This window comes from Aquarana catesbeiana, linkage group LG02, assembly GCF_042186555.1.
Source record: "Aquarana catesbeiana isolate 2022-GZ linkage group LG02, ASM4218655v1, whole genome shotgun sequence".
In the NCBI taxonomy this organism is placed as follows: domain Eukaryota; kingdom Metazoa; phylum Chordata; class Amphibia; order Anura; family Ranidae; genus Aquarana; species Aquarana catesbeiana.
This window is the reverse complement of record NC_133325.1, coordinates 436,380,811-436,407,960: the sequence shown is the minus strand read 5'-3', so window position 1 is coordinate 436,407,960 and position 27,150 is coordinate 436,380,811. Positions and strand designations below refer to the sequence as shown.

The 27,150-nt window shown below is 40.2% G+C and overlaps 1 protein-coding gene across 4 annotated transcripts in view; it reads right to left on the bottom strand.

Annotated features, from left to right (window-relative positions):
- Positions 1-4,848: 4,848 nt before the first annotated feature.
- Positions 4,849-27,150, bottom strand: part of LOC141128315 (uncharacterized) — a 162,043-nt gene continuing 139,741 nt past the window's right edge. For all 4 annotated transcript variants that reach the window (XM_073615528.1, XM_073615530.1, XM_073615531.1 and 1 more), the window contains one exon: positions 4,849-5,479. In XM_073615528.1, the coding sequence (XP_073471629.1) occupies positions 5,422-5,479 (58 nt within the window). In that variant the 3' untranslated portion in view covers positions 4,849-5,421. The remainder of the gene's footprint in view (positions 5,480-27,150) is intronic.

Sequence of the window (27,150 nt, the reverse complement as noted above, 5' to 3'; positions counted from 1 at the left end):
GTAGATGTCTACCAGATTTTTTTTTTAACCAGATGACTTGAGCTTTCTTACAGTACATGTAGGTTGTTCTTTTTTAAACAGATTTTGTGTCCCACAGTGGTATCAAAATGGTATTAAACCCAAAACCAAAACTGTAATATATTGCAGTTTACCAATCTATAGATATCGTGGCTGTATTAGATTTCTTTTTTAAGTTTTTGTTTCTTTACTTCACCTGGTGATCCAGCCAGTAACACACCTCCTATCTTAGGGTGTCTGCATTCTGCATGAAGTAGTAAAGCAGACACCTTTGGACAGTAGCATTGGTGTGATTAGGATTGGTGTGAATGTATATATATATATATATATATATATATATATATATATATATATATATATATATATATATATATATATATATATATATATATATATATATGTGTGTATGTAAAGTGCTGCATAAATTGATGGTGCTATTTAAGTACCTGTATTGAATAAATAAAAATAAATAAATAAAAAAATACATAAAGGCTTTACAAAAATAAATAAAAACTGACCATTGTAAGCACACCTGTCAATGTTAAATAGTTTGCCTCAACACTCTAACTACTACTATGTCTTGACAGCTTGGTCTGTTAAAGTAAGTTATAAAATAACAGACTAAGTGTTTTGATCACTGGGTTATAAAAAAGGGAAAAAGCCCAAAAAGAAAACAAATGCAGCTACCACATCTAAGAATTGGTAAATTTCAACTTAATACCTTTTTGTTTTTGGGTTTAATGCCACCTTAAGGAAAGGTGCAAATATATAAATATTACTCCTGCATCAGTCTAGGAAAAATGTGATATTATATACAAATAATGATTGGAGTGTCCACCATGTCAAGGTTGTTTTTCACTTATAGATTATTTAACCCCAATCTTAACGAAAGGTTTTATAAAACAATTTTTTTTACCATTTTTAATAGATATACCAAATAATGTTTTAAACTGGCAATTCTACAATTCTATAATTTCAATTCTGCTTATTTTTATATAGCACCTTACATATATGTTTATACTGGCTAAGCTTTTAGACTTTCTATGTCAGATGATATAAGGATTCATTATCTTGGAAAACTTGACAAGACTACACTCTACTGTTCTGATACTGTTCTTTTGCATTATCTTATCTTTAGGTACTGTATGTTCGTGATGTCTAAAATCATTAGCTTTTTTTGTAGCTAATGTGTCTGGATATAAACTAAGCACAGGTTATATCCAGCCAGAAGGTGGAGCTCTATTCTACCATCCCTATTGTCCACAGTGTAACCATTTTAGCTGTGCTGAAAGAAATTATTTGTTTACAAAAACTGGAATTTTATCACAGCAGGGACCACTGAATATCAGATTTTTATCAGATAAGTAGAACTGCACGTCAAGCTTCCATGCTGTCTCTTTAGATAACCAATAATGTTCTAGGAGCCCCTTGTGAAAATACACTGAGAGAAGCTCACAGTGTGCATTGGAATCAGAGAAAGCAATTTCAAGACAGGGGAGTAAGTACAACTGTGCAAGATTGAATATTAGCTGGAGTTCAGTTTAAATGTAAGTATTGAACTGTCCCTGTCTAGCTTACTAGCTAATACCCTGATCTAGAATCAAAATAGTTGAAACATTTTACATCAGCCTGTTTATGTTTTCTGTGTTAGGCATTTGATAGTTTTCTCATTATATAGCCTTATTAACTGTGTAAGGAGCAAGTACAATTGGGGTAATTGGTTTTTATTCACCCGCACTTTGTATTCTGGATTAGTATTCTCTTAGACATTCTTTCAGTCAGTTTGTATTCATCGGGAATATGACAGCATCAAATGACAGACTGTACCCGCTAATGTTATTTAACAGCCCAATCCCATTATAGGGATTTCACCTTTTTCCCTGTGACAGAAAGAACAAGAAATAGGGGATTTGTTGTTATTGGGACAGAAAAACACAGACATTAATTATACCCTAACAGAGATTTTAACCCTTTTCCAAAAAAGAAAATGTTTTCTTGAAGTCTGCTGTATGCTGTATAAAACCTTAAAAAAACAATAAATTCTTTGTGAAACACATGACCGGGTAAAACCAAAGAAGTCATGTGTGTGTGATCTCCTAAATATGCCACATGTTTTTTATGCTTATGTTTCGCCTGTGTCTTTTAAGGTTGAACTGGATGGACTTGTGTCTTTTTTCAACCTGACTAACTATGTAACTATGTAGTGACCAGTAGTTGCTTCGCCTCTTTCTTGTACTTTGATTCAGGCACAGCCAAGGTTCTGATCTTCTAATACTCTTCCAAAAAAAAAAAAGTAATCTTTGACTGTACATGCACATTAAGGGGAACTTTGAAGACGTAATTAGCACAATATTTAAACATTTTTCAATTATTTTTGCTGGTTTGCTTTTCGCCATCAAACTACACATTTGTGTTTGTTTTTTCAGTTCTTTGTGCTCCTAAGATATTCTAGTTTCTGACACATTATAGTGCTTAAAAATAGTATTTTACATGCTTGTGTAATCAAGAATGTAAATTTACTATGTAACAGAATGAAAATGGTGACACCCTTAAAAGAAAAGTATACATTTGCACCCATAATTCTATCACATTTTCCCTGAAATGGTGCTGCAATCGATTGCAAGACATAAGTCCTTGTATCAGCTTATTCTTTTGTTTTTAAGAAAAATAGAGTTATGCTGTTATTGACATGTCCTTTCTTTTGCTGGGTTGTTGTATTTCATCAAACTATATCTCCTGTTTGTATTTTCCATTTTTTGTTTTCTAACTTCTGGCACATTGCACATTGTATATTGTAGTTGGTAAAAATTGTATTTTACATGCTTGTGCAATCAAGACTGCAAGTTCACTATGTAACAGAACTAAGATGGTGACTCCTTTAAGAAACAAGTACACAATTATACATTTCCTTCTGTAATTTTATCACCGTTTTCCAGAAATGGAGCTTAAAGCACTTGCAAAACATAATTCCTTGGATCATGTTATTCTTTTATATTTTAAGCAAAATATTATGCTGTAATAAGTTATGCTGTTAGTGGCATGTCTTTTATTCCTGCGTTGGTGTTTGATGATTTATCGGGGTAGTCTCATAGAAAAGATTCAGTATATTTGGGGTCTATTTGATTAAGCCCATGACTTTCCTATTATTGTCTAATATAAAGAGTTCTTACCTAATACATGTTGTACTAGTGGAGTTTCCATGGTCAAAAAGTTCAGTCATCAAAATCTCTAAAATTGTCTCTACACAGCCTTTTTTTTTATAATGCAAGGTGTCTTCAAAGAGTTTATCTTTAAGCATTGTTGATTGTGCAGTATGTAATCATATATATATATATATATATATATATATATATATATATATATATATATATATATATATTTAGCAATGTGCCATGTGTACACACATATCATTTATTTATTTTTTTAAAGGAAGTGTTGCCCATAGTAGCAAGTAATTTCAACAGTAATTTTTTCATACAGTAAAGTGAACGTCCGGCTGACCACTGTGAGAAACAAACATATGAAACAGATTTCTGTTGCAAAGTTTCCTACTGGTTGCTGTATTAAAACAGCACAGTATGTGGCAGGTTTTGCATAGTTTCAGCCATATGGTGCAAAACAAAAAAAAAAGAACTGTTAAAGATAGTCAGTTAGCAGAATGCAATAACATCCACTATTTGCTAAGTGTCAGATTTAGCTGATTTAAAAAATGTGTTCATAATTTTTCTTGATTTCATCAAATGTGAAACTAAATTTGACTTGTGGTTAACATAAGGCTAGCAAACTGAACCCTGCTGACTTCATAGTTGCTTAATGCAAGAAGAGCAAAAAAAACAAAGCAAGGGGATCTATCCACATTTGTCTAGGTGGATCGGATCTGAACGCAGGCAGGCTTAAATGGATAGTCTGATCACTTCAGCATCCAGCATTTAATTTAGTAGTTCATGTTTATATGGTGTGTGAATGATATGTGGATATTTTGAAGCCTAAGCCTAACTTCATTATTGTCTCAACCGAGGCCTACTTGATCGCAAGCATTCTCTTCTCCTGCACTGTCATTCTTTCCCGAGACCTCTCTGCACAGCAAGTCACAGAGTTGGGACTATCCATCTATGCCCAATGCAATGTTAGGTGAAGTGTCCCATTATCCCCTTCTGTACTAACCACCACAGGAAACTGTGGCGTTGATCTGCTAAAACTGGAGAGGGCAAAATCTGGTGCAGTTGTGTATGATAGCCAATCAGCTTCTAACTTCCGCTTGTTCAATTAAGCTTTGACAAAAAAATAAACTGGAAGCTGACTGGTCTCTATGCACTGCTGCACCAGATTTGCATGCTCCAGTTTTAGTAAATCAACCCCAATGTTTAGACTTAAAGTAATATCTAACATGCACCCTCGTGTGAGACTCATGTGTTGCTCTATATCATTCAATAGGAAATTATACAGCAAGTTTTAGAATTAGAATGTCACAGAAAAAATATCCAAACCTCTCAAAGGAATCAATGACAAAAAATAGTGCTGGGGTGGTCTAAAAGTAAAGCCTCAGAGAGTCACCCTGAGCCTGCATTATTAATCCAGAGAGACATTACTAGGACATTAAGCCCGGTTCAGTAAGGGACCTCTGGTCTGACAGGGAAAAACACAAAAAAGGAGGCCAGGTGGAAATACAAAAAAGCAGGAGAAAGTGGCTGAGGAGGTTTGTACATTTTTTTCCTTACAATTCCTGTAGAGAGGTGAACCAATCTAATCTATCAAGTCTCAGTCTTGGAGAATAACTGGGCAAAGACATTTTTTAAATAACTTTTTTATCATGAGAAAAATGAATAACAAAGGTGAGCTATTATATCAAATTAATGTTATTTCATATATTTTCATTTAAAAAGGTGATAAATATTTAAAGTATGTCCTTCAATCAGACAAGGATTGAACACTCGGCATGTTGCATTTGTCATAAAATATTTCAACCATTTATATCTGAAAAACATACACACACACATTGTTTCAGCAAATACAACTGCTATGTTATTAATATGCATAACAAGTGTAAATTCACCTGTAAATATTTTTTTAGGAAATATACATATTTGTCATCTGTGCATCTCTTTATCTTAGCGTAATTTTGCATATTCAGAAGGGAAACAAAGCAATGAAAGAAACCACTTTTAATAAGAGTAGAATATTATTACTATATTATCATATCATTTTACTGTAAAATCCAGAGATACCAGCAACCATTTTTATTGTTTTAATTAGGAAACCTTTTGTGCATAGCAGATGCCATCATCTGGTTCAATTTCTTATTTGTCAAATAATAATAAACAGACATATTTCAGCTTATGATAAAAAACAGTTCTATTCCCATAAGAATCGTTGTAATGTCTTCAGTATAGCTTAAGTATGTGTCTATTCCCAAACCATCAGCACTTTACTGAAAGGGATGATCACATGGGAGCATGAATCACTGAAAAAAAGACAGATAACAAGAAATTAGATTGTGTTCCTTTACAGAAGAACAATTATTTATTTATAAGTTTACTTTTCCTTCATGTTAATGTACACACACATAAGGCTTCATGTTAAAATAGCCAAACAAAGATACATATGGGCGCAACTCAATACATGCAGCCAAGGTCAAGAAGTTAAATTGTTGTTTGGCTTAAGACTAGAATGGGGACAATATGTGGCCTCACGTGGTTAGTTACCCATTTTAACATGGAGGAACCCTTGAAAAAAACTTACCGGTCTTGGGGATAGACACTACCATTAATTATTATATCTACAGGTCAAGGTACAGTAGCATGATGGTCACTGGGAAGAATGCTCCTAACATTTGTGGTCATCGAGAGGAATCCCCCTTTACAGATAGCTAAAAAGATCATTTTTTTCAGTGGTTACTTATCTGAGAGGCAGAAACTGTTCTTTGGTTAAGTAACCCCCGTTACCACTGGAGGAAGCGCACCCCGAAATGCAGAGAGTCTGCATTTTTTTAAGGGGCGTCATATGACGTCCGTACATTTAAATAGGGCATGCCCGCAATCGTGTGCGCGCAGCCCTGTACCTTCGGTGGCGGCGTGTCACTGAGACATCGCTCACCACCGAGGGGGGTGAACAGCCACTGGGCATGGCTGTTCACCATGTTATCACAGATGGTACTGCCGCCCCACTTTACACGGCACATGTGCGTGATTGCGAGTGCTCAGCGTGTGCACGTCGGAAGCGGCATGTTCCCGGGAACACTGCTCGTCACCGAAGCTGGTAAACAGCTATTGGCCAGCAGCTGTTTACCACGTGATCAGCTGTGATCCTTTCACAGCCAATCACTAAATGTAAACATAGAGCGGTAACGAGATGTTACCGGGTTCTTCTCCTCACACACCGATCGTGTGTGAGAAGGAGATTGCGGTAACATCTCATTACCACTTACAGTGTACACTAATCACACTGATTGCCCCCCCCAATAAAGAGGACCTGTCACCACCCATCAAAGTACCTGTCATAGTTCATCTGAGTACCTGTCACACACAGTCCATCTGAGTACCTGTCACAGTTCATCCGAGTACCCGAGTACTTGTCACAGTCCATCTGAGTACCCGAGTACCTGTCACAGTCCATCTCAGTACCCGAGTACCTGTCACAGTTCATCTGAGTACCCGAGTACCTGTCACAATCCATATGAGTACCAGAGTGCCTGAGTACCTGTCACAGTCCATATGAGTACCAGAGTACCTGTCACAGTTCATCTGAGTACTCGAGTCAGTGATATCTAGTGAGCCTTTTAACTTTAACATTACATAGGAGGCCTTATACCTCAAGGGCAGCTGTTTATAGTATAATTATATTAGCATGATACTGTAAGGGTATGGTATCCTTTGTTTCTGAAATATACTGCACTATGGGGATGTATTTTTTCTAATGTTCAATCAGAGTCCAGAAATAATGAGTGTGAATCCATGTCACTCATAGGTGTCCGTTTATGAAGCAGTGAAATCTATTCACTGCTTCGTTCTCCGGCATTCACAGTGAAGATCTTTCTCCTCTGTGTGCCAGTTTATGAAGCTTTGTAGATCGCTTCACCTTCGGAGGAGTGAAGAGATCTACAAATGCTTCAAACAGTGGAGAACGGCTCCTGATACTGGAATCTCGTGAGACTTTACGAGATTACAGCACCAGAAATACAGAGATGTCAGTTTATTAAGCGGTGATAAATTATCACCGCTCAATACACGGACGATTAATGTTAATAAAATAATGAGTCCCCCTACATTATATACATATGTATACACTCACACACATTATATATACATGTATATACACACACATTATATATATATACATATACACATTATATGTATATATGTATATATATGTATACACATAAATATGACAGGGGGACATGCTTACAGTGTTGGGGGGTCTGAACGAGGCATAAGGAAGTTAAAAATCTTCCTCCTTCCCCCTCAGATCCCCCCAGATTTCCTCTTCACTCCCCGATTCACCACCTCTGAGCTGGTGAACCTGGGAGTGTGAATTCTGACTCCGATCGCCAGTGAAGCGGTGAGATCACCGCTTCATAAACTGGCCGTTACTGTCATTCAATGAGGATTCTCCGTGTGTAGAGATAATCGGCGGGAGAACATGTTCAAACATGTTCTCCCCCGATTATCACTGTTTCATAAACTGTTTATGGACTGTGATCAGCGGTGATCCTCGGGATCACCGCTGATCACTGCTTCATAAACGGACACATTAGTTAGAGAAAAGCCTATCCAAATTCTGGGGAAATAAGTGAACCTGGAAGTCTGTTTAATTATACCATATTAGGAAAGTGCTGTTTAACTCATTTAACTATAACGGATCAAGATATTCTATTGATCCTTTTACTTATACTTGAACACAGAGCACTGTGCTGGAACATTCTGGGAGCTGAAAAAACTATGTGTTTCAAGGACAATTTGTTATTTTATCACAGATTTCATTATTATCACCATTATCTGTAGGAGGCATTATATTGATTTCAATATTGGATTGATTTTTCCCTTATATCTGATGGTTATTATATATTCCCTTTAGTGTATGGCTGATTTTATAGCTAACGTTTAGTATATATGTGATGAACCTCTGGAGGAACCCTAAGGTTTTAGGGGACCCTGGTTGAGAAAGGCTGCTATAGAGATTACAGGTAATGATGTGAAAAACAAACATCCTGTGAGCATCAGTTTTATGGGGAAAAACACCTTCCTTGATGAGGTCATTGGTGTATGGCCAAACTATTTTAAGATGACACAAGGTCCACAACCTGGTAAATACCTCTTTATAGCAGTGGTGTGCAAAAGGGTATTTTCAATTGTGAAAAATTACGAATTATGAACTCTTTCAATGGTTGACAGAGTAAAGAAGACTGGGTTGCATACTTAAAATGGTAATATGCTACCAGGGACATGAGATCACACAAACTGCATAATTGAAGACTGAATAATATTTCTGTGGTATGCAGATGGCAGGTTTAGAATTTAGTGTACACAGCAAGAATCCATGGGTCCATCCTATCCTATATCAATGGTTCTGACCCCTGGCATACTGGTTTGTAGATTTTTATTTCATGGGGCATATAGTTCCATGACCATCCTGTGAATGCTACAGCGTGCCTAAGTAATGATGATGATCACCTGCAACGATTTATGGGTAACGAGATTTGTGTACCTAAAGAAGAATTCCAGGCATTTTTACACAGTGAAATTGATCCAGCCTGGACCAATGTAATGATGCATATACCATACCTGTGGTATTCCTCTAGAACTAAAAATGACTGTAGTAGATTCTATTCCAGTGATCTCCACCCCACCTGTTGCATTGCCCTTTTTTATATACATTTTCTGTGCTTACGCATTTAGAATGTTAGCATAACATTTATCTGAAAATAACTTTGTGAGTTTCCATGAGATACTATGCCAAATGCTAAAAAACACTTAACCTTTGCTGCTTGAAAAAATGTTTTAACACAAAGAACTAGAACATAAGTTATAACAGCATGATACAAGGTTAAACATTTTTCAGATTACAAAAGCATGCTTGGTAAATTGGTAAAAGTTATATAAAGGCATCACTGTCAGTTTAGAGAAAAGATTCATACAGAGATCATTCTATACTGTGCTTTCTGGTATGCAGCTTGTTCATTCTCCCTTGTCCCAGCAAGAAAAGTCAAAATGCATAAACATGCATACACCTAATTATCTAAAAAAAAAAGCATTTATGATTGTGAATACACTAAATACACTAAAAAACACAACTTTTGCATAAACACAGACTGAACATGTCACAGACCTTCCCTCATATTGGCTGGCTGGTCATTAAATCACTCATTTCTCTGCAATAAACCATATGTGTTGTTTTACCCGCCAAATGATTTGTATACCTATCTATGAAGTTCTGAAATGTACACAGCTCTGACACACAGCACACTGATTTTTCTCAGTTACAGTTCAATAACACAGGTCATGTCCTCCCCCAGCCTGTGACTGTGCAGTAAAAGGAGAAGCAGTAGGCTGATAAGCTTGTCTCTCTCGCATTCTGCTCTCTCCTCCTATCAGCATGTTTCTTGCACTATAACAAAATGGACTGGCTCTTTATGCCAATTCTCATTCCCTTAGTCTGATCTGTACTGTGCAGGAAACTAATACCAGGTAAATTTCAGGCACTTACACAGCTTGCATTCGAAAATAGAGGTAATGATGTATTAATGATTCCATAGCTGCATTCCTTTGTTCCTTTTATATCTTTAATATCATTGCCATTACAGGATTGACAGTACACACAAAACTAAATTTTGAATGTGAGTTGTAAGGCAAAGTGAAGTGCAACACAGTACATAACTTTCTTTTGCTTTTGTGGTTCATGCTGGCCAAACATAGAGAAATTAAAGCTGTAATGCAGAACCAAAAATTGCAATTGGGTGATAAATAATGATCCTTTGGTATTTAATACTTTAAATCTCTCTTTCTCTCTCTCTATACAGTATATATATATGCTGTATATTGTATGTGTATGTCAAGTATGTATTTGCCATGGGTTCTGCTTTATGGTTTGAAATCGATGTCTCCTGGCTTGACCGAGGAACAAATAACACTAGTGTATCCAATAAAGGGGTATCAAAAACTTTATCGCATCCCAAATTGTATGTTTTATTTTTCCAGTCAGTTACATTTAGCAATTAAACCGTACAATTATATCTTGTTTTAATTATTTTTTTTCAGAAATGTTTAAGTTAGTTCCTCACAAATAAACCAAACATGGTATTTGATGACAAGTGTTCAGACTTGTGCAAAAGACTACATCAGTGCTCATTACCACAAATACGGTGTAATAACATAACTTATAACTAACTGCATTTTAATCAAAACACTACATATCAATACCTTGCAACCTTCTATAATGGAGTAGAGGGATGCCTATAAGCACACGTGATTTAGTCAAAGGACACAACCCTGCCACACCCCCTGATCACTCGGACTATGATGAATTAAAGCTAAAGGACAATGAATTAAACCCCATGGAGCATTTTCCATTAGCATTTACAGCTAAACCAATGCAATAATTGATCATGATTTATTGTTTATTTGTTGCCAAATGATAATACTTGTAAATAGATTCTTAAAATGTTTTCTAAAGCCGGCCATAGATGGAGCAATTTTCTTTTCATTCAACCGCATTGAGCTGGTTGCTAAGGAGCGGGCCAGGAAGCTGGCTGCCGCGTTCTTTACAATGGATGACTTATCATTTGTCAGCTGGTTCCCCGTTGACAGCTGAATGTAACAAAAAAAAATGGGGACAAGGTGTTTCGAGGTATGGGGGCAGGCCCCAAAGCATCCATCCCCCATGTTGAGGGCATGTGGCCTGGTATGGTTCAGGAGTAGGGGGAGGGCACTCGCTCATTCCCCTCCTTTTCCTGACCAGCCGGGCTGCATGCTTTCATAGGAGTCTGGTATAGATTTTGGGGGGACCCACGCCCCTGAAGGGCCTGGTATGCATTGGCGGGGGGGAACACTTTTTTTTTCATCATTTTTAATAGTCTGTTTTTTTTTCCTACATTCAGTTGTGAGATGAGTAGGGATGAGCCCGATGTTCGAGTCGAGTTGATGTTCGAGAGAGTGCCCCCCTCCTGAACTGTACCAGGCCACATATCCTCAAAAACACCTTGTCCCCATGTTTATGGAGACAAGGGCCTCTTCCCCACAACCCTTACCCAGTGGTTGTGGGGGTCTGCGGGGGGCGGGGGCTTATCAGAATCTGAACGCCCCCTTTAACAAGGCGACCCTCAGATCCCAGCCCCCCCTATGTGAATGGGTATCGGGCACATTGTACCCCAACTCATTCACCAAAAAAAGAGTCAAAAAAGTAAAAATTACAGGAAACAGTTTTTGACAATTCCTTTATTAAAAAAAAACCCAAAAAAGTGTCCTGCAATGTCCATTCTACTTCAGTCACAGTGCCGATGGTCCCAAGAAAAAATAAAAGGAAAAATTCCGACTGCAGCCTTTTTGCGATGACAGCTGTTATATAGCTGAGGGCTGGGCCACCCGGTGACGTAAATGGTTGACCCCGCAACCCTCTTATGTCACGTGACATCACATGATGTCAGAAGGGGTGGGGTCACCTGGTTACATCACCAGCTGGCCCCGCCCTTGCCTATATAACAGCTGTCAAAGCAAAAACACGGTAGTGGCGGGGACGCATCCCATTTTTTTTCTCGGGATTGTCAGACGGCATGATTGAAGATGAATGGACATAGCGGGACACTTTTTTATAAAATAAAGGAATTGTCAAAAACTGTCTCCTGTCATTTTCACTTTTTTGACACTTTTTTGGTGAATGGGTAAGGGGTAAAATGTACCTGATACCCATTCACATAGGGGGGGCTGGGATCTGGGGGCCCTCTTGTTAAAGGGGGCTTCCAGATTCCAATAAGCCCTCTGCCCGCAGACCCCCACAACCACTGGGCAAGGGTTGTGGGGAAGAGGCCCTTGTCCCCATCAACATGGGGACAAGGTGTTTTGGGGGGACCCCAAAGCACCCTCCCCATGTTGAGGGCATGTGGCCTGGTATGGTTTAGGAGGGGGGGGCTCTCTCGAACCCCCTTTTCCTGCGGCCTGCATTTTGCATGCTCAGATAAGGGTATGGTATGGATTTTGGGGGCCCCCATGCCATTTTTTTTATTTTGGCACGGGGTTCCCCTTAAAATTTATACCAGACATGAAGGGCCTGGTATGGATTTTGAAGGGACCCCATGCCATTTTTCTTTTTAATTTTGGCGTGGGGTTCCCCTGAATATCCATACCAGACCTGAAGGGCCTGGTATGGATATGGGGGGGAACCCCGCATCATTTTTTTTATTTTAGTGCGGGGTTCCCCTTAATGTTTATACCAGACCCGAAGGGCCTGGTAAAAGACTGGGGAAGGGAACTACACGATACATTACAGTCTCCCCATGTTGAGGGCATGTGGCCTTGTATGGTTCAGGAGGGGGGCTCTCTCTCAACCCCCCTTTTCCTGCGGCCTGCCATGTTGCATGCTCAGATAAGGGAGTGGTATGGAGTTTGGGGGGGACCCCCATGCCATTTTTTTTATTTTGGCACGGGGTTCCACTTAAAATTTATACCAGACCTAAAGGGCCTGGTATGAATTTTGGAGGGACCCCCACGCCATTTTTCTTTTTAATTTTGGTGTGGGGTTCCCCTGAATATCCATACCAGACCTGAAGGGCCTGGTTTTGATATTGGGGGGGACCCCCGCGCCATTTTTTTTAATTTTAGTGCGGGGTTCCCCTTATTATTTATACCAGACCCGAAGGGCCTGGTAATGGACTGGGGAAGGGAACTACACAATACATTACAGCTGCAAGTAGTTTTAAATGACATTTTTTTCCTTTAGAAATGTAATTTTGCTGTGGTACTGTTATGAACACAGGAAAGATGCGTTACTTTACAGGCAGACTAAGGAGACCCCCCAGGCACGATATTTAAAGGAATATTTCATTTTTATTGTTTCACTTTAAGTATTATTAAAATCACTGCTCCTGAAATGGCATTTTTAAAACTTTTTTTTTGCATTGATTCATTTCCCCTGGGGCAGGGCAATAACTTGCATATAAGCCTTTAAAATTAGCACTTTTCACATTTGTGTCCCATAGACTTTAACAGTGTTTGCGTGTTTGCACAAATTTTTTGCCTGTTCACATGTTCTGCTGCTAACCGAACTGGGGGGTGTTCGGCTCATCCCTACTGATGAGTCATCTGTTGTTAAGGACGTGGCAGCCTTGCTGATGAATATTGACAAATATTGCTGATAGGTAAGATTTTTATGACAGAAGACTCTGTCAGCGTTTGTGCACACTGAGCTGCACATATGCAGCTCAGCGCACATTTTTGGCATCGCTCTGTGCCGTGATAGTGTGAGTGGGATTGACACACAGCCTGGTCAACTAAGCAGCCAAATTAAGTCTGAACCTGGAAAGAAGACAGAGAGAGGATGACAGTGCCCATGACTGAAGGGAGCACTGACAGTGCAGCGCTGAAGGGATCACTAGCCAGGTAAGTCAAAGTCAAAGCCAAAATATGTTTTGCATACTAGAACATTATGGTTAAAATCTCCTGGGGCCCAGCTTTTTTTGTAAAGGTAAATTCCACTTTAAATAATAAGAACTAAAAGGGTAATTTGAGAAGGGCTGAGGGTTTTGGTTCCAACAGAGAGATGGTCCCTCCAGTGAATGTTGGAAGCTCTCTGCATATCACAGTTTACACCTGTAAAAAGAGTGATAATATTTACAGTGGGAATGGAAAGACCCCCTTAAATTTTTCACTCTTTGTTATATTGCAGCCATTTGCTAAAATCATTTAAGTTCATTTTTTTCCTCATTAATGTACACACAGCACCCCATATTGACAGAGAAACACAGAATTGTTGACATTTTTGCAGATTTATTAAAAAAGAAAAACTGAAATATCACATGGTCCTAAGTATTCAGACCCTTTGCTGTGACACTCATATATTTAACTCGGGTGCTGTCCATTTCTGCTGATCATCCTTGAGATTTTTTTACACCTTCATTAGAGTCCAGCTGTGCTTGATTATACTGACTGGACTTGATTAGGAAAGCCACACACCTGTCTATAGAAGACCTTACAGCTCACAGTGCATGTCAGAGCAAATGAAAATCATGAGGTCAAAGAAACTGCCTGAAGAGCTCAGAGACAGAATTGTGGCAAGGCACAGATCTGGCCAAGGTTACAAAAAAATTGCTGCTGCACTTAAGATTCCTAAGAGCACAGTGGCCTCCATAATCCTTAAATGGAAGACGCTTGGGACGACCAGAACCCTTCCTAGAGCTGACTGTCCGGCCAAACTGAGCTATCAGGGGAGAAGAGCCTTGGTGAGAGAGGTAAAGAAGAACCTCAGGACCTCAGACTGAGCCGAAGGTTTACCTTCCAACAAGACAATGACCCTAAGCACACAGCTAAAATAACGAAGGAGTGGCTTCACAACAACTCTGTGACTGTTCTTGAATGGCCCAGCCAGAGCCCTGACTTAAACCCAATTGAGCATCTCTGGTGAGGCCTAAAAATGGCTGTCCACCAACGTTTACCATCCAACCTGACAGAACTGGAGAGGATCTGCAAGGAGGAATGGCAGAGGATCCCCAAATCCAGGTGTGAAAAACTTGTTGCATCTTTCCAAAAAAGACTGGCTGTATTAGATCAAAAGGGTGCTTCTACTAAATACTGAACAAAGGGTCTGAATACTTAGGACCATGTGATATTTGAGTTTCTCTTTTTTAATAAATCTGCAAAAATGTCAACAATTCTGTGTTTTTCTGTCAATATGGGGAATTAATGAGGAAAAAAATGAACTTAAATGATTTTAGCAAATGGCTGTAATATAACAAAGAGTGAAAAATTTAAGGGGGTCTGAATACTTTCCATCCCCACTGTAGATCCAGAATCCAGATCCAGAATGTCATGGTCAGCAAGAATCCAAAGCACATTTCAATGCTAACTACTCTTTCTGTGTATGGTGATGATGCATAGATTACTGAAACTATTAGCACGCATGCAGAAGCTTTCACTCATCTAATTACAATGAACTGAAAATTTGATTGGTCATTTAGGATAATCATACCTTGCACATCGTTTGCATTGCTTTACAATAAAGTTGTGTTCCTGCGAAATTCAAATGAATTCCTGTGTTTATTAAAGGTTCACATGAACTTTGTTTTATATTTTGGTTCATTGCCCATGGCTGGTACTAACTCAGATATTCCTGTGCATACAGAAATTGTAACACTTATAAACACCGGTCAAGGTTCTCAGTTTATGTAATATAATATATTTTATAATATCCAATCTTAACACCTACAATTTAATTTGTGTTTTCAGTTAATTTACTATTTCATTATAATGCATAGTCACAATTGGACAGTAGCACCATGTTTTATTGGTTTTATATAACAGGGAATCTCTGCCAGGTTTTTATTGCTATGCATGCCTTTGATGAGTTTATGCCTCTTTACTGTTCTAGTAGAGGGTTATGTTCCTTACTCCACTGCTTTTATTTATGGATGTGTTCCAGCCAGCCAGCCAGATTCTGCTTACTAGAAGGGCAGGTGTACAGTATACTGCCCCTGGGAACCAATCAAAATCTTTGTTTCATTTTCAGGCCTGGACTGCAGAAATGACCGTTGAAAGCCAATTTGTTGTCATGGGTGATGAGACATTTTTCTTTCAGAATACTTTTCATACATCAGCTCCTTTCTATCACCAAGACTACTAAATAGGTGTGGAGAGATCTCTCCAATAGTATGTAGAGAGAAATAAAAACATATATAAATAAAACAAAGTTCATAGGACAAACAGCATTGGGAGGAGCTTAGGCATGCACTGGCTTTCCACTTGGTTCGGTTGCATGGAAACACTGGTGGGAAACATAGGGTTAAATTGTCAGAAGAGTGAGCGAAGCCAAGTGGTCCCTAAAAGAGAATGCAAACAGCAGCAGGTGGATTATATGAGATGAAGCGGTATACAATAGTGTTGTGAGTGGCACAGATACATGTCAGTGTATCTGTGTGTAGCTTTTTGGCTCTTAATAAAGAGCTGTTTTTAATCAATTGGGGTTGACTTACTAAAGTCAAATAGGCTGTTCACTTTGCAAGGGAATGTTCCTTTAGCTTGGTAAATGCGGTAGAAATTTACTTTGCAAGGAATGTGAAAGGCAAACTGAAAAATGGCATTTTCGCTTGCGCGTGATTGGATGATGGGAGTCAGCAGAGCTTCACCTCATTCTCTAAGCTAAGGGAAAAATTCCCTTGCAAAGTGAACAGCCTATTTGCCTTTACTAAATCAACCCTGGTGTCACACTAACTGGAGTCTTTTTTATTCTATCTTCTACTATCTCCCTGCTGATAAGATTACCTAGTTGTGGATAAGGTGAAGTAGAGAAGGGTTACTAAGGAGAAAAGCTATTTAGATCTCTCTTAACACCAAGGTATCTTAACAGTCTAAAATTCACTGTTACATTCTATAACAAGGTGAGGTTACACTCTATGGGGGTTATTTACTAAAGGAAAATCCGCTTTGCACTGCAAGTGCACTTGAAAGTGCACTTAAAGTAAAGTCGCTGTAGATCCGAGAGGGACATGCAAGGAAAATTAAAAACAGCATTTTAGCTTACACATGATTGGATTTTAAAATCAGCAGAGCTTCCCCTCATTTCAGATCTACCCCTTAGATTTAGAGCGACTGCACTTACAAGTGCACTTTCATTGCAATTTCAAGTCCACTTGCAGTGCAGAGTGCATTTGCCTTTCGTAAATCACTCCCAATGTGTATGTGTTTGCTAGATATTCCCTTTTTATAAACTAATAGTGGGTTTGTCACTTGAACAAACAAACAAAAAAAAAATCTACTGACAGGTATCTAAATTTACCTGCATATACGTACAGCAGCGTTCAATGCCTGTTTGCCTAAATTTCTTTTTTTTTTTTGCTTTTAAAATGTTTATTGAGGCAAAATGTTAAACATTAGCAATTCTTTTCCCACGCAGGGGAGAAAAGCAGGTATAAAATTTTGAACATGTAGATACATTTATAAGCGTATTTAACATGAAAATCTCTGCAGAGTAGTGATTGACATCTGGAATTTCAATGTAGAAATAATAAAATAAAGATTTTAAATGATCCAGTTGGGTATTAGTAGCAAGAAGCCTACTGCCCCAGTGACCAGACACCCCGAAACGGGATCATGCTGTGTCTGGGCACCACGGGCCCCAGTCCCCCGCTAAAAGGTAGTTTCTCAACGGTTAGTGAACAATGGTGCAATGTCAAATGTTTAAGTTCTTGAAAATGATACTATAGTTTAAGATTCGAGATCTCAGCGTTAGTATCTTATTCTGATATATATTTTTTTTTTTTTTTTAAACTTATACATGCTTGTGTGAAAACTAACATCTTTAAAGTAATAACCTAAAAGAACATAATCGACGTATGTATAGTCTTATATCTTCAATTTTTACGTCCCACCATTCTAATTCGGTGGGAGAGAAAGCACCAAGAAAAATTTTATTTTACTAATAAAAAAAATAAAAAGTAAAAGGGAAAAAGAGAAAAGAGAGATATAGTACGAAAGAGAGAGAGAGAAAGATGAGAGGATTGAGTGGGGGGGGTTGCCAGGTCCTTTGAGGAGAGCCGTATTAGAGTATCAGGTAGCCGGGCAGGGAAACTTATTTAGCATACTGAGAAACGGGTTTAGGGATCAGAGGGTCACTCCTATATGACGAGCCCATGGGTCCCATATACGTTTGAATTTCTCAGTCTTGTCAAGAATGATGTTGGAGATTTTCTCCTGGTACATGATCCAGGAGATTTTCTGTTTGGCTATAGGGAACGAAACTTTAGGAAGTTTCCATGCTCGGGCTATTGTAATTTTGGCCCCGATAAGAATATAGTGGATTAGGATCTGGTCATATTTAGGAATTTTAGGAATTTTTTGATTTAATAGGGCTACAGTTGGAGTTTCCGGGATCGCCAAGTCAGTGACTTTGCGAATTAGGTTGAATATTTTGTTCCAGTATCCTCTGATACGTGGGCATTCCCAAAAAATATGTAAGAGGGTGCCCAAGTGTCCACATCCCCTAAAACATGTAGGGGAGGATTGTGGGTAGAACTTAGCTAGCCTAGTGGGGACTAGGTACCATCGTGTTATGATTTTGAGATCTGCTTCAGTAAGAGAGACATTTAGGATCCCCTTAAACGCAGACGCTACATTGGAATGCCATGTATCGAGATCCCATTCAAATCCGATATCACGTTCCCAGGTTATCATATAGGCAGCTTTCTCTTGAGGATCAGCTAAAGCTGAGTATATGAGCGAAATTCCTCCTTTCATGTCCATGGCTGAGGAGCACCACTGTTCATAGGGAGTGGTATGAAGTGGAAGCTGTTCTTGGGATAGGGTGGAGAGTAGGAAATGTCTCAGTTGGTGTAAGCGAAATTTTTCTGATTGGGGCATTTTGAGTTTCGATGTGCATTGTGCCAAGGTGAGGGGACCACCAGAGTTACAGAAATTACCTATTCTGTACATTCCCTTATCAAGCCACCATTGGAACGCTCTTGTGTTTGTGCCTGGAGGGAAGAGGGGATTATTAAAGATATGTGCTAAGGGTTTCCATGAAGATATTAGATTGTGTAGTTTGTGCATTTTGTCACATAATGTGAATGAATGTGAGAGGGAGGGGGAGAGGATCGACGGTCTAGTCTTATGGGGGCGCCATAAAAGGTAATCTATAGTGAATTTGGGTATAGCTTGCCTTTCCATCTCTATCCATTCAGGTTTGGGGCCTCTGTAGTAGATGGCTGAAATCTGACTAAGATGTGCTGCCTGGTAGTACCACCAGAGATTGGGCAGTCCAAGACCTCCTTTTTTCCTTGGTCTATAAAGAGTTTTTTTAGGGAGCCTGTGGTTTGATTTATTCCAAATAAATTGGATGATCGAGGATTGTAATTTGGAGATATGAAATTTGGGGACAGGGATGGGGAGAGAGCGGAACAAATATAAGATTCGCGGCAGTAGCGTCATTTTGACCGCATTTAACCTTCCTAGCCATGATAATTTGTGTAGTGACCATTGATCAAGATCAGAGTTAAGTTTTTTGAATATAGGGGGATAGTTAAAGCGATATAGTTGCTCTATTAGGGGGGGTTAACTGAATACCTAAGTATGTGATGGAGTTTGAGCTCCAAACAAAAGGGAAGTGTTCCTTTAGGCTTTCCACTGTGCGTGATGGAGTGGATATGTTAAGTGCTATGGATTTGGACATATTCACTTGTAGACCCGAGATCCGTCTGAATTTGTTTAGAAGGGAGAAGATATTGGGGGTAGAGACGAGGGGGGAAGTGATGAAGAGTAGGACATCGTCCGCGAAAAGGGCGCATTTGTGAGTTGACTGGCCACAGTTAACGCCATGTATGTCCGGATGGTTCCTTATTGCAATAGCTAAATTTTCTATGCCAATGGCAAAGAGTAGGGGTGATAAAGGGCACCCTTGTCTAGTTCCTTTGGTTATGGGGAAGGGTTCAGATAAATGGCCTTGGATCCTAATCTGGGCTCTGGGGTGGGAATAGAGAGCTGTAAGGAGATTTAAGAAGTGGGAGCCGAAACCCCATCGCTCTAATGTTCCGAAAAGGTAAGGCCATGTAATGGAGTCAAAGGCTTTTTGGAGGTCTATAGACAGGAGGTACCCCTCCTGGGGTGGATTACCATCCCATTTTGACTGCAGTATAGATATGACATCTATAGCTCTCCTTATCTGGTCCGGGCCCTGCCTCCCTGGTATAAAACCCACTTGATCCCTATGAACATATGCTCCTATAAAGGAGCCTAGTCTGTTGGAAAGGATTTTGGTCATTATTTTAAGGTCATTGTTCATGAGGGATATTGGTCTGTAGTTGCTGACCAAGCTTTGATCTTTTCCCGGTTTGGGTATGACTGAGATATAGGCTAGATTTGTCGCTGGGTCTACGGGTGAATCTCTGTTAAGAGAATTAAGGAACCGGACCAGATAAGGAGCCAAGGGAGTTCCAAATTTTTTATAGTACAGTGACGAGAACCCGTCAGGGCCAGGGGCTGAGCCCGTTTTAGTTTCTTTTATGACTTCCAAGACCTCCTCTATAGAAATAGGGGCTTCCATTAGGGAGCGATGCGAATCAGATATTTTGGGGAGGGGGATACTATCAAAAAATTCGTTGAGTTTCTGGTCCTTCTCTTGTCTAGGGTAGGAGTATAGCTTGGAATAAAATGAGTGGAATGTTTCTAGTATTTTTTGGGGGTTTTGTGTTAATGAACCCGAAATAGATTTAATTTTGGGTAGAGCTTGGTATCTATGTCTGGGGGAAAGTTTTGAGGCCAATTGGGGGCCAAACTTATCAGTATTAAGATAAAATCTTCCACTGACCCAATTGAGGTGTTTTTCTGCAGAAGATGTTAGAGCGGTGTTTAATGCAATCTTAGAGGCATCCATTTTAGCCAATGACGTGGGAGTGGGGTTTTGCTTGTGCTGTTTACAAATGAGTTGGAATTCTTTTTGCAATTTTTTAATGTCAATTTGTTTTTCTCTTTTTAGTTTCGCTGCAAGTTGTATAAGGTTACCCCTTATTACTGTTTTATGAGCTCCCCATAAAGATCCTGGGGAAATCTCCGGTGTGTCATTAAGGCGGAAGTATTCTAGGATGTCTTTTTCTATCATGGTGCAGTGTACAGGGTTGGATAGGAGAGCTTCATTGAGGCGCCATTGTGGTGGGCTTCTGGTGTGTAGGAACCCGCTTAGCTTGGTGGACACCAATGAATGGTCGGACCAGGGGACTTCGTTAATTACTGCCCGAGATGCTAGGTGAATGTCAGTAGTGTGTATAAAAATATGATCTATACGAGCATATGTTCTGTGGGGGGCTGAGTAGTGAGTATAGTCTTTGGCGCTAGGGTTCAACTCTCTCCATACATCAATCAGACCCAAAGAGTGTAGAAGTTGAGCAATACGAAGGCTCTAATTGGGGGGCCTTTTGAGCCTTGAATGGCTTTTTGTTGATTTGTCAAGCATATGAACGAAAGCAATATTAGAGTCCCCTCCCATGATCACCTTGCCCTCCAAATGTGGGGAGAGCGAATTGAGCATAGAAGAGAAGAAAGAGGCCTGTCCCCTGTTAGGAGCATAGTACGATACTATGGAGAGAGTTGCGCCGTTTATTTGACCCTTCACAAGTATGTATCTCCCCTCCTCGTCCTTAATGGTTTTGGTCAAAGAGAATGGTGTGCGTTTGGAAATAAGTACAGCTACTCCTCTTTTTTGTCATCTGCATTGGCCAAATAAAAGGTGGGATAGTTACGGTGTAGGAAAGATGGATTGAAAGATTTCGGGAAGTGGGTTTCTTGGATGAGTATAACGTCTAACCCTCTGGAGTGGTAGTTATGAAAAGCTTTGCGCCTTTTTACTGGGGAGTTTAGTCCCTGAGCGTTGTGGGTTGCTATTTTAAGAGATGACAGTGGGGTAGGTTCGTCAGCCATGGACATTGTGTGAGGTATTCGACATTAAAATAGGGGTTCTTACCCAATCCAGGGTTGGGGCACCATCTGTCTCTGGATCGTGATCTTGGCTGTAGAATTTCGGATAGTTTGCTTGTTCCGCTCCCCTCAAAGGCGCCTGGGTGGGAGGAAGAAAGGGTGGGGAAAAGAGCAGGACAGAAAATAACGGAAGAAAAGAATAGAACCAACTGAAAGAGAAGGAGTCCAGTGTGTAAAAAGGGCACTGGATCCTTTAGTTGCAGGGTCAGAAACCTGCACTGAGTCCCTAAAATAGAGGGCTCAGTAAAATATGGACGACCAAAAATAGGGTCGTACGTCTATTGTGACCAAGGGGTAAAATTTCCCCTCGGTTACAATAGGTGGGGTGGCATGTGGAGCTGCTCCGGCCGCAGAGCATTTGCTATAAACCATGAAAAAGATATACATAATAAGAAAAAATTAAAATAAAAAAGCTAATGGAGAAATCTCCTTATAGCAGGGGCTAATATTAACTAAACCTGAGCGCACTAGTGTGTTTTCCAAGTACTGTCTCTAGATAAAAGGGGCAAGCTCGCCCTTTTAGACTGGACAAAGAAGAACTAGCACAACCCGTGTAAACTGTAAACAAGAGAATGACCTGCGTCATAACATATTGGATAAGTCTGTTACGCTAAATAAAACAATACGGGGGGTGTAGGGGAGAGGGTTGGGGGGGAAGGGAAGGATGGGTGGGGAAGGGATAAGGGAAGGGATAAGGAAGTGAGGGGATGAGGCTTATGTGGGTTCGGGATGTTCCCAGATAGGGCCCAGGCCTGAGACCTAAAGGGAAGGAATAAAGGTTAGTAAGTCTTTGGCAGTCCTCTTAAGATGAAAAGATATTCTGCATCTCGTGCTTCAGAGGGGAATGGCGAAAAGCAGCCAAAGTAGGTCAGGTCCAGAAAAAGACCATGGGTGTGTAGGAGAAGCTTCTACACATTTCCTGTAGGATGAATTGAGCGACGTGGGAAAATGATAGCAGAGTTCATCTGGGAGGCATGGATTCCCGGTGTTTCTTTGTTTGTTGTTTCACCCACAGTGGAGTAAGGGGGCTGCTTGGAGGGGGTCTTTTGGAGGAGGCTGGTCGATTTTCCACATTGTGCTGGGGAATATCTTGAGAGATTAGCCCAAGGCGAAGAAGTAGTTGCTCACCCATGTGGAAATTTGAAAAGCCGTAGGATTTTTCTTTGTAGTTGATTGTAGTCGGAAGGGAAATGTCCATCTATACTTGATCATTTTCTGTGTGAGCACTTCTAAGAGTGGTTTAAGTGATCTTCTTTTTTGAATCGTGGTTGGTGAGATATCGGCGAAAATCTGGATTTTATTGCCAAACAGGGTGATGTCATCCTTGTAGCGGGATCTTTTCATGACCTCTTCTTTTGTCCCGTAGAAGTGTGTCTTGACCACTATGTCCCTGGGGAGTCCATCTTGGCGGGGGGGTTGAAGCACCCTGTGTGCCCTATCCAATTCGAGTTTTTCGTCTGGAATGTCAGGGATGATTTCTTTGATTAGGGCTTTGACTGTGTTAGGGATATCCATGTTGGTTTCAGGGATACCTCGCACTCTAAAGATATAGCGTCTGCTTCTGTTCTCCAGGTCTTCAATTTTGGCCAGAGCATTCTCAAGTTGATCCTGAAGAGAATGGATACAGGTGGCATGTTGGTTGGTGCGTGCTGCGGAATCGTCTACTGCCTGTTCAATAGAGTCTATTCTTGCACCTAAACTCTGGAGATCTGCTTTAATTGATGTGGTGATTTGTATGGCGTTTTGTGCAAGCCCTGTAGCAAGCATGTCTGAGAAGCAGTTAAGCAGTTGTGCCATCTCTGGGGGATGATTATTGATGATGGGGGAGGCCTGTGGGGAGTCTGCAATGGTGTCAGGGAAATTAAGAAGGGGGGAGTAAGGGTTGCTGTTCTGCATTCTGCTGAGGAGCGATTCAGTGGATGCAGGTGACGCCAAGAAACTTTGAGCCCCCATAATATTACTCACTTGAGCCGTGGTTGGTGTAGATAACGCTGGAGGATATACTGGGCCTTGTGTGTTTGCAGTATCTCCGCATAGAGCAGTTGCGGCCGCCATCTTGGAAGGTCCCGGGGGAGCTAGGCCAAAGTTCAGCTGCCTATTAACGTCCTTCTTCTGCTGAGATCCGGACATGTAGGCTGCTGCCCTGATGAAAGAGGGTCTGATACCTGGTCCCCCTGCCGAAATCCGCTAATTATAGCATCTGTGCTGAGCTCTGGAGGGCCGGAGCGGTGCGGAGCTCTCGGTCAGCGTGTCGCTCCGGAGGTCCCGCGCATGCGCACTGACATGTTTGCCTAAATTTCAAGCTGTTCTGATCAGGCAAAACTTTCTGAGCTGGTCTGCCTCCTCCTGCCCCTATAGATTTCCGTCACTATAATGGGATGCCTTAGTGGCCAATAGGAGAATGTGTGTGAAGTGGGAGCGAGCAAGTTCTGACATGACCTGGAAGTGCCAAAACTCTGAGAATGGCCAAGCCAGGGTACTGAAAGATGCTGCAAAAAAGAAATTATGATGTCTTCAAGTAAATCTCAAAAATATTATTTATTTTACATTAATTCCTTTACGGCCACCTAACACATATGTGCACCCACACGCTGCACATAGGCATCATTTGACCGGCTCCCGATCATGTAATCACTTTAACAGCCAATCAAAGTAGTCACGGGATCAGCCAATCTTTCCTGTCCCCTGGTGTTCAGGACTTTTTGAAGGGATGCTGGGGCGGGTGGGAAAGGGTTAAAAAAAAATACCAAAATGGCACTTATTCCAGTGACCTTTTTTAAATAGCTAACCCATATAAACATTTAAAAAGGAACTTTAAACAGTGATGAATCATTTAAACATCTTAAAAAAAACCCTAAATCTCTGTAAGACATTACTGTCTGTATTGTTTATTTTTATCACTTTCATTTCACATTTTGCTTAGTCATTGGATAAAAAGAAGAATTGGCATCTTTAAAGGGAAATCTTCATGGTCTCGGGTCTATTTTGTTTTAAATTTCACAATTACAATGTATTTATTTTTTTAGTTATGTTGTATAACATATTGGGGTTGATTTACTAAAGGCAAATCCACTTTGCACTACAAGTGCACTTGGAAGTGCAGTCACTGTAAATCTGAGGGGAAGATCTGAAATGAGTGGAAGCTCTGATGATTTTATCATCCAATCATGTACAAGCAAAAATGCTGTTTTTTATTTTCCTTGCATGTCCCCCTCAGATCTACAACGACTGCACTTCCAAGTGCACTTGCAGTGCACTTGTAGTGCAAAGTGGATTTGCCTTTAGTAAATAAACCCACCATGTTGTTTATATAATTTTTTTTTTTTTTACAAAGAAATATTTATTACAGTAAAACCGGGCATACCCCGACAGTATTTTACAGAGCATTCTAGTGAAAAAATGCACAGCAGCAGCTTTTTCCTCTTTGTTATTTTTTTTTTATATAAAAATACCTTAAACCAACAACATACAGCGCTGTGTTTCAGAAGGGGGATGGGAATGTCCTGTTTCTGGAACAAAATCAAGTGAGTGTTGCTCAGCTATTCACAGGAAGCTTTGTATTTCATGAATGGCTTCCTCTGACTGGCTGAGGTGGAGAGACAGGCAAATGATGTCTTGATCTCCACCTCCAATCAGAGGAAGCCTTGTACTCATTGATGAAATACACTGCTTCCTGTGAATGGCTGAGTAGCCCTGAGACTGACTCAATTTTGTTCCAGGAGCAAGAGGGTAGGCTCCCATCCCACTATCAGAACACAGCACTTTACACTGCAGGTAGCTGATGCCACATACAAGGCCCCTAGTAGGTCCATCTGTTAGTAAAAAAAATAGGCTTTGAAGCTAATGTACTACTCACAGATACTCTGCTGATTGGAGCAAACTCTGTGTGAAAGGACCCTAAGGGCTCATTCAGATGGGCAACGAACCCCATCCTCCGTGCAGAGACGCTTTTGTGTGTGCATACATCTAGGAGCTGCATGCAGGCAGGCCATAAAAGTGGATGCAGACCCCCAATAACTGACACCCTGAACTGACTGTGTTGATGGGGGAATTAAGTGCTTTTTTTCCCTTCAACCCACAGTTGAAGGAAAAGAAACTGGCTAATGTATGGCCAGCCTAAAGCAAGGGGCAAGAAATAATGGTCACAAGAATAAAGGAATTGAATTAAAGATTCAAGTAAGTAATTTTAAATGCGATAAAGTTCCTGTTCTACAGTATTCTCATCTCAGATACGTTTCAGGCTATGGGAAGTTCACACACACATATACACAATTCTGTTAATAGTTTTGAATATATTGTAAAAGTAGGTGTAGCCAGGTGCTGGACTACAGAAACATGGAGAAAGAGACATTGCCTTATATTCTTCTCTCCCTCTACTGAGGTAATCATGATATGTTGCACCATTCTCCTCCAACCAGTAGGGGGAGAGCTTAAGCCAAGCAAGCCCACAGACATTTATGCAGAGTGCTGAGAATCCTGGGAGTTGTAGTTTGAGGGGCAGCCATATAATGGGATGAATAGACTTCTTACGCTGTTTCTTCAAGAGACATTTGGGCAAGGAGGAGAAGTGGAGCTGCTTTTCTGAGACAGCTCAGCTAGGCTAGCTACATTGTAAATCGCTGCGTAAACTGCTGGCGCTATATAAATCGTGTATAATAATAATAATAATAATAATAATTTAAATGTCTATGTTAGAGAAAGGAATGAAAAAGAAAGGATTTGTTATTGGAAAGTGTATTTCATTATCTTGGCTGGTGCAACAGGCAGAAAGCAGCATACAGTGGGGACGGAAAGTATTCAGACCCCCTTAAATTTTTCACTCTTTGTTATATTGCAGCCATTTGCTAAAATCATTTAAGTTCATTTTTTTCCTCATTAACGTACACACAGCACCCCATATTGATAGAAAAACAGAGTTGTTGACATTTTTGCAGATTTATGAAAACATAAAAACTGAAATATCACATGGTCCTAAGTATTCAGACCCTTTGCTGTTACACTCATATATTTAACTCAGGTGCTGTCTATTTCTTCTGATCATCCTTGAGATGGTTCTACACCTTCATTTGAGTCCAGCTGTGTTTGATTATACTGATTGGACTTGATTAGGAAAGCCACACACCTGTCTATATAAGACCTTACAGCTCACAGTGCATGTCAGAGCAAATGAGAATCATGAGGTCAAAGGAACTGCCTGAAGAGCTCAGAGACAGAATTGTGGCAAGGCACAGATCTGGCCAAGGTTACAAAAAAATTTCTGCTGCACTTAAGATTCCTAAGAGCACAGTGGCCTCCATAATCCTTAAATGTAAGACGTTTGGGACGACCAGAACCCTTCCTAGAGCTGGCCGTCCGGCCAAACTGAGCTATCGGGGGAGAAGAGCCTTGGTGAGAGAGGTAAAGAAGAACCCAAAGATCGCTGTGGCTAAGGTCCAGAGATGCAGTCGGGAGATGGGAGTAAGTTGTAGAAATTCAA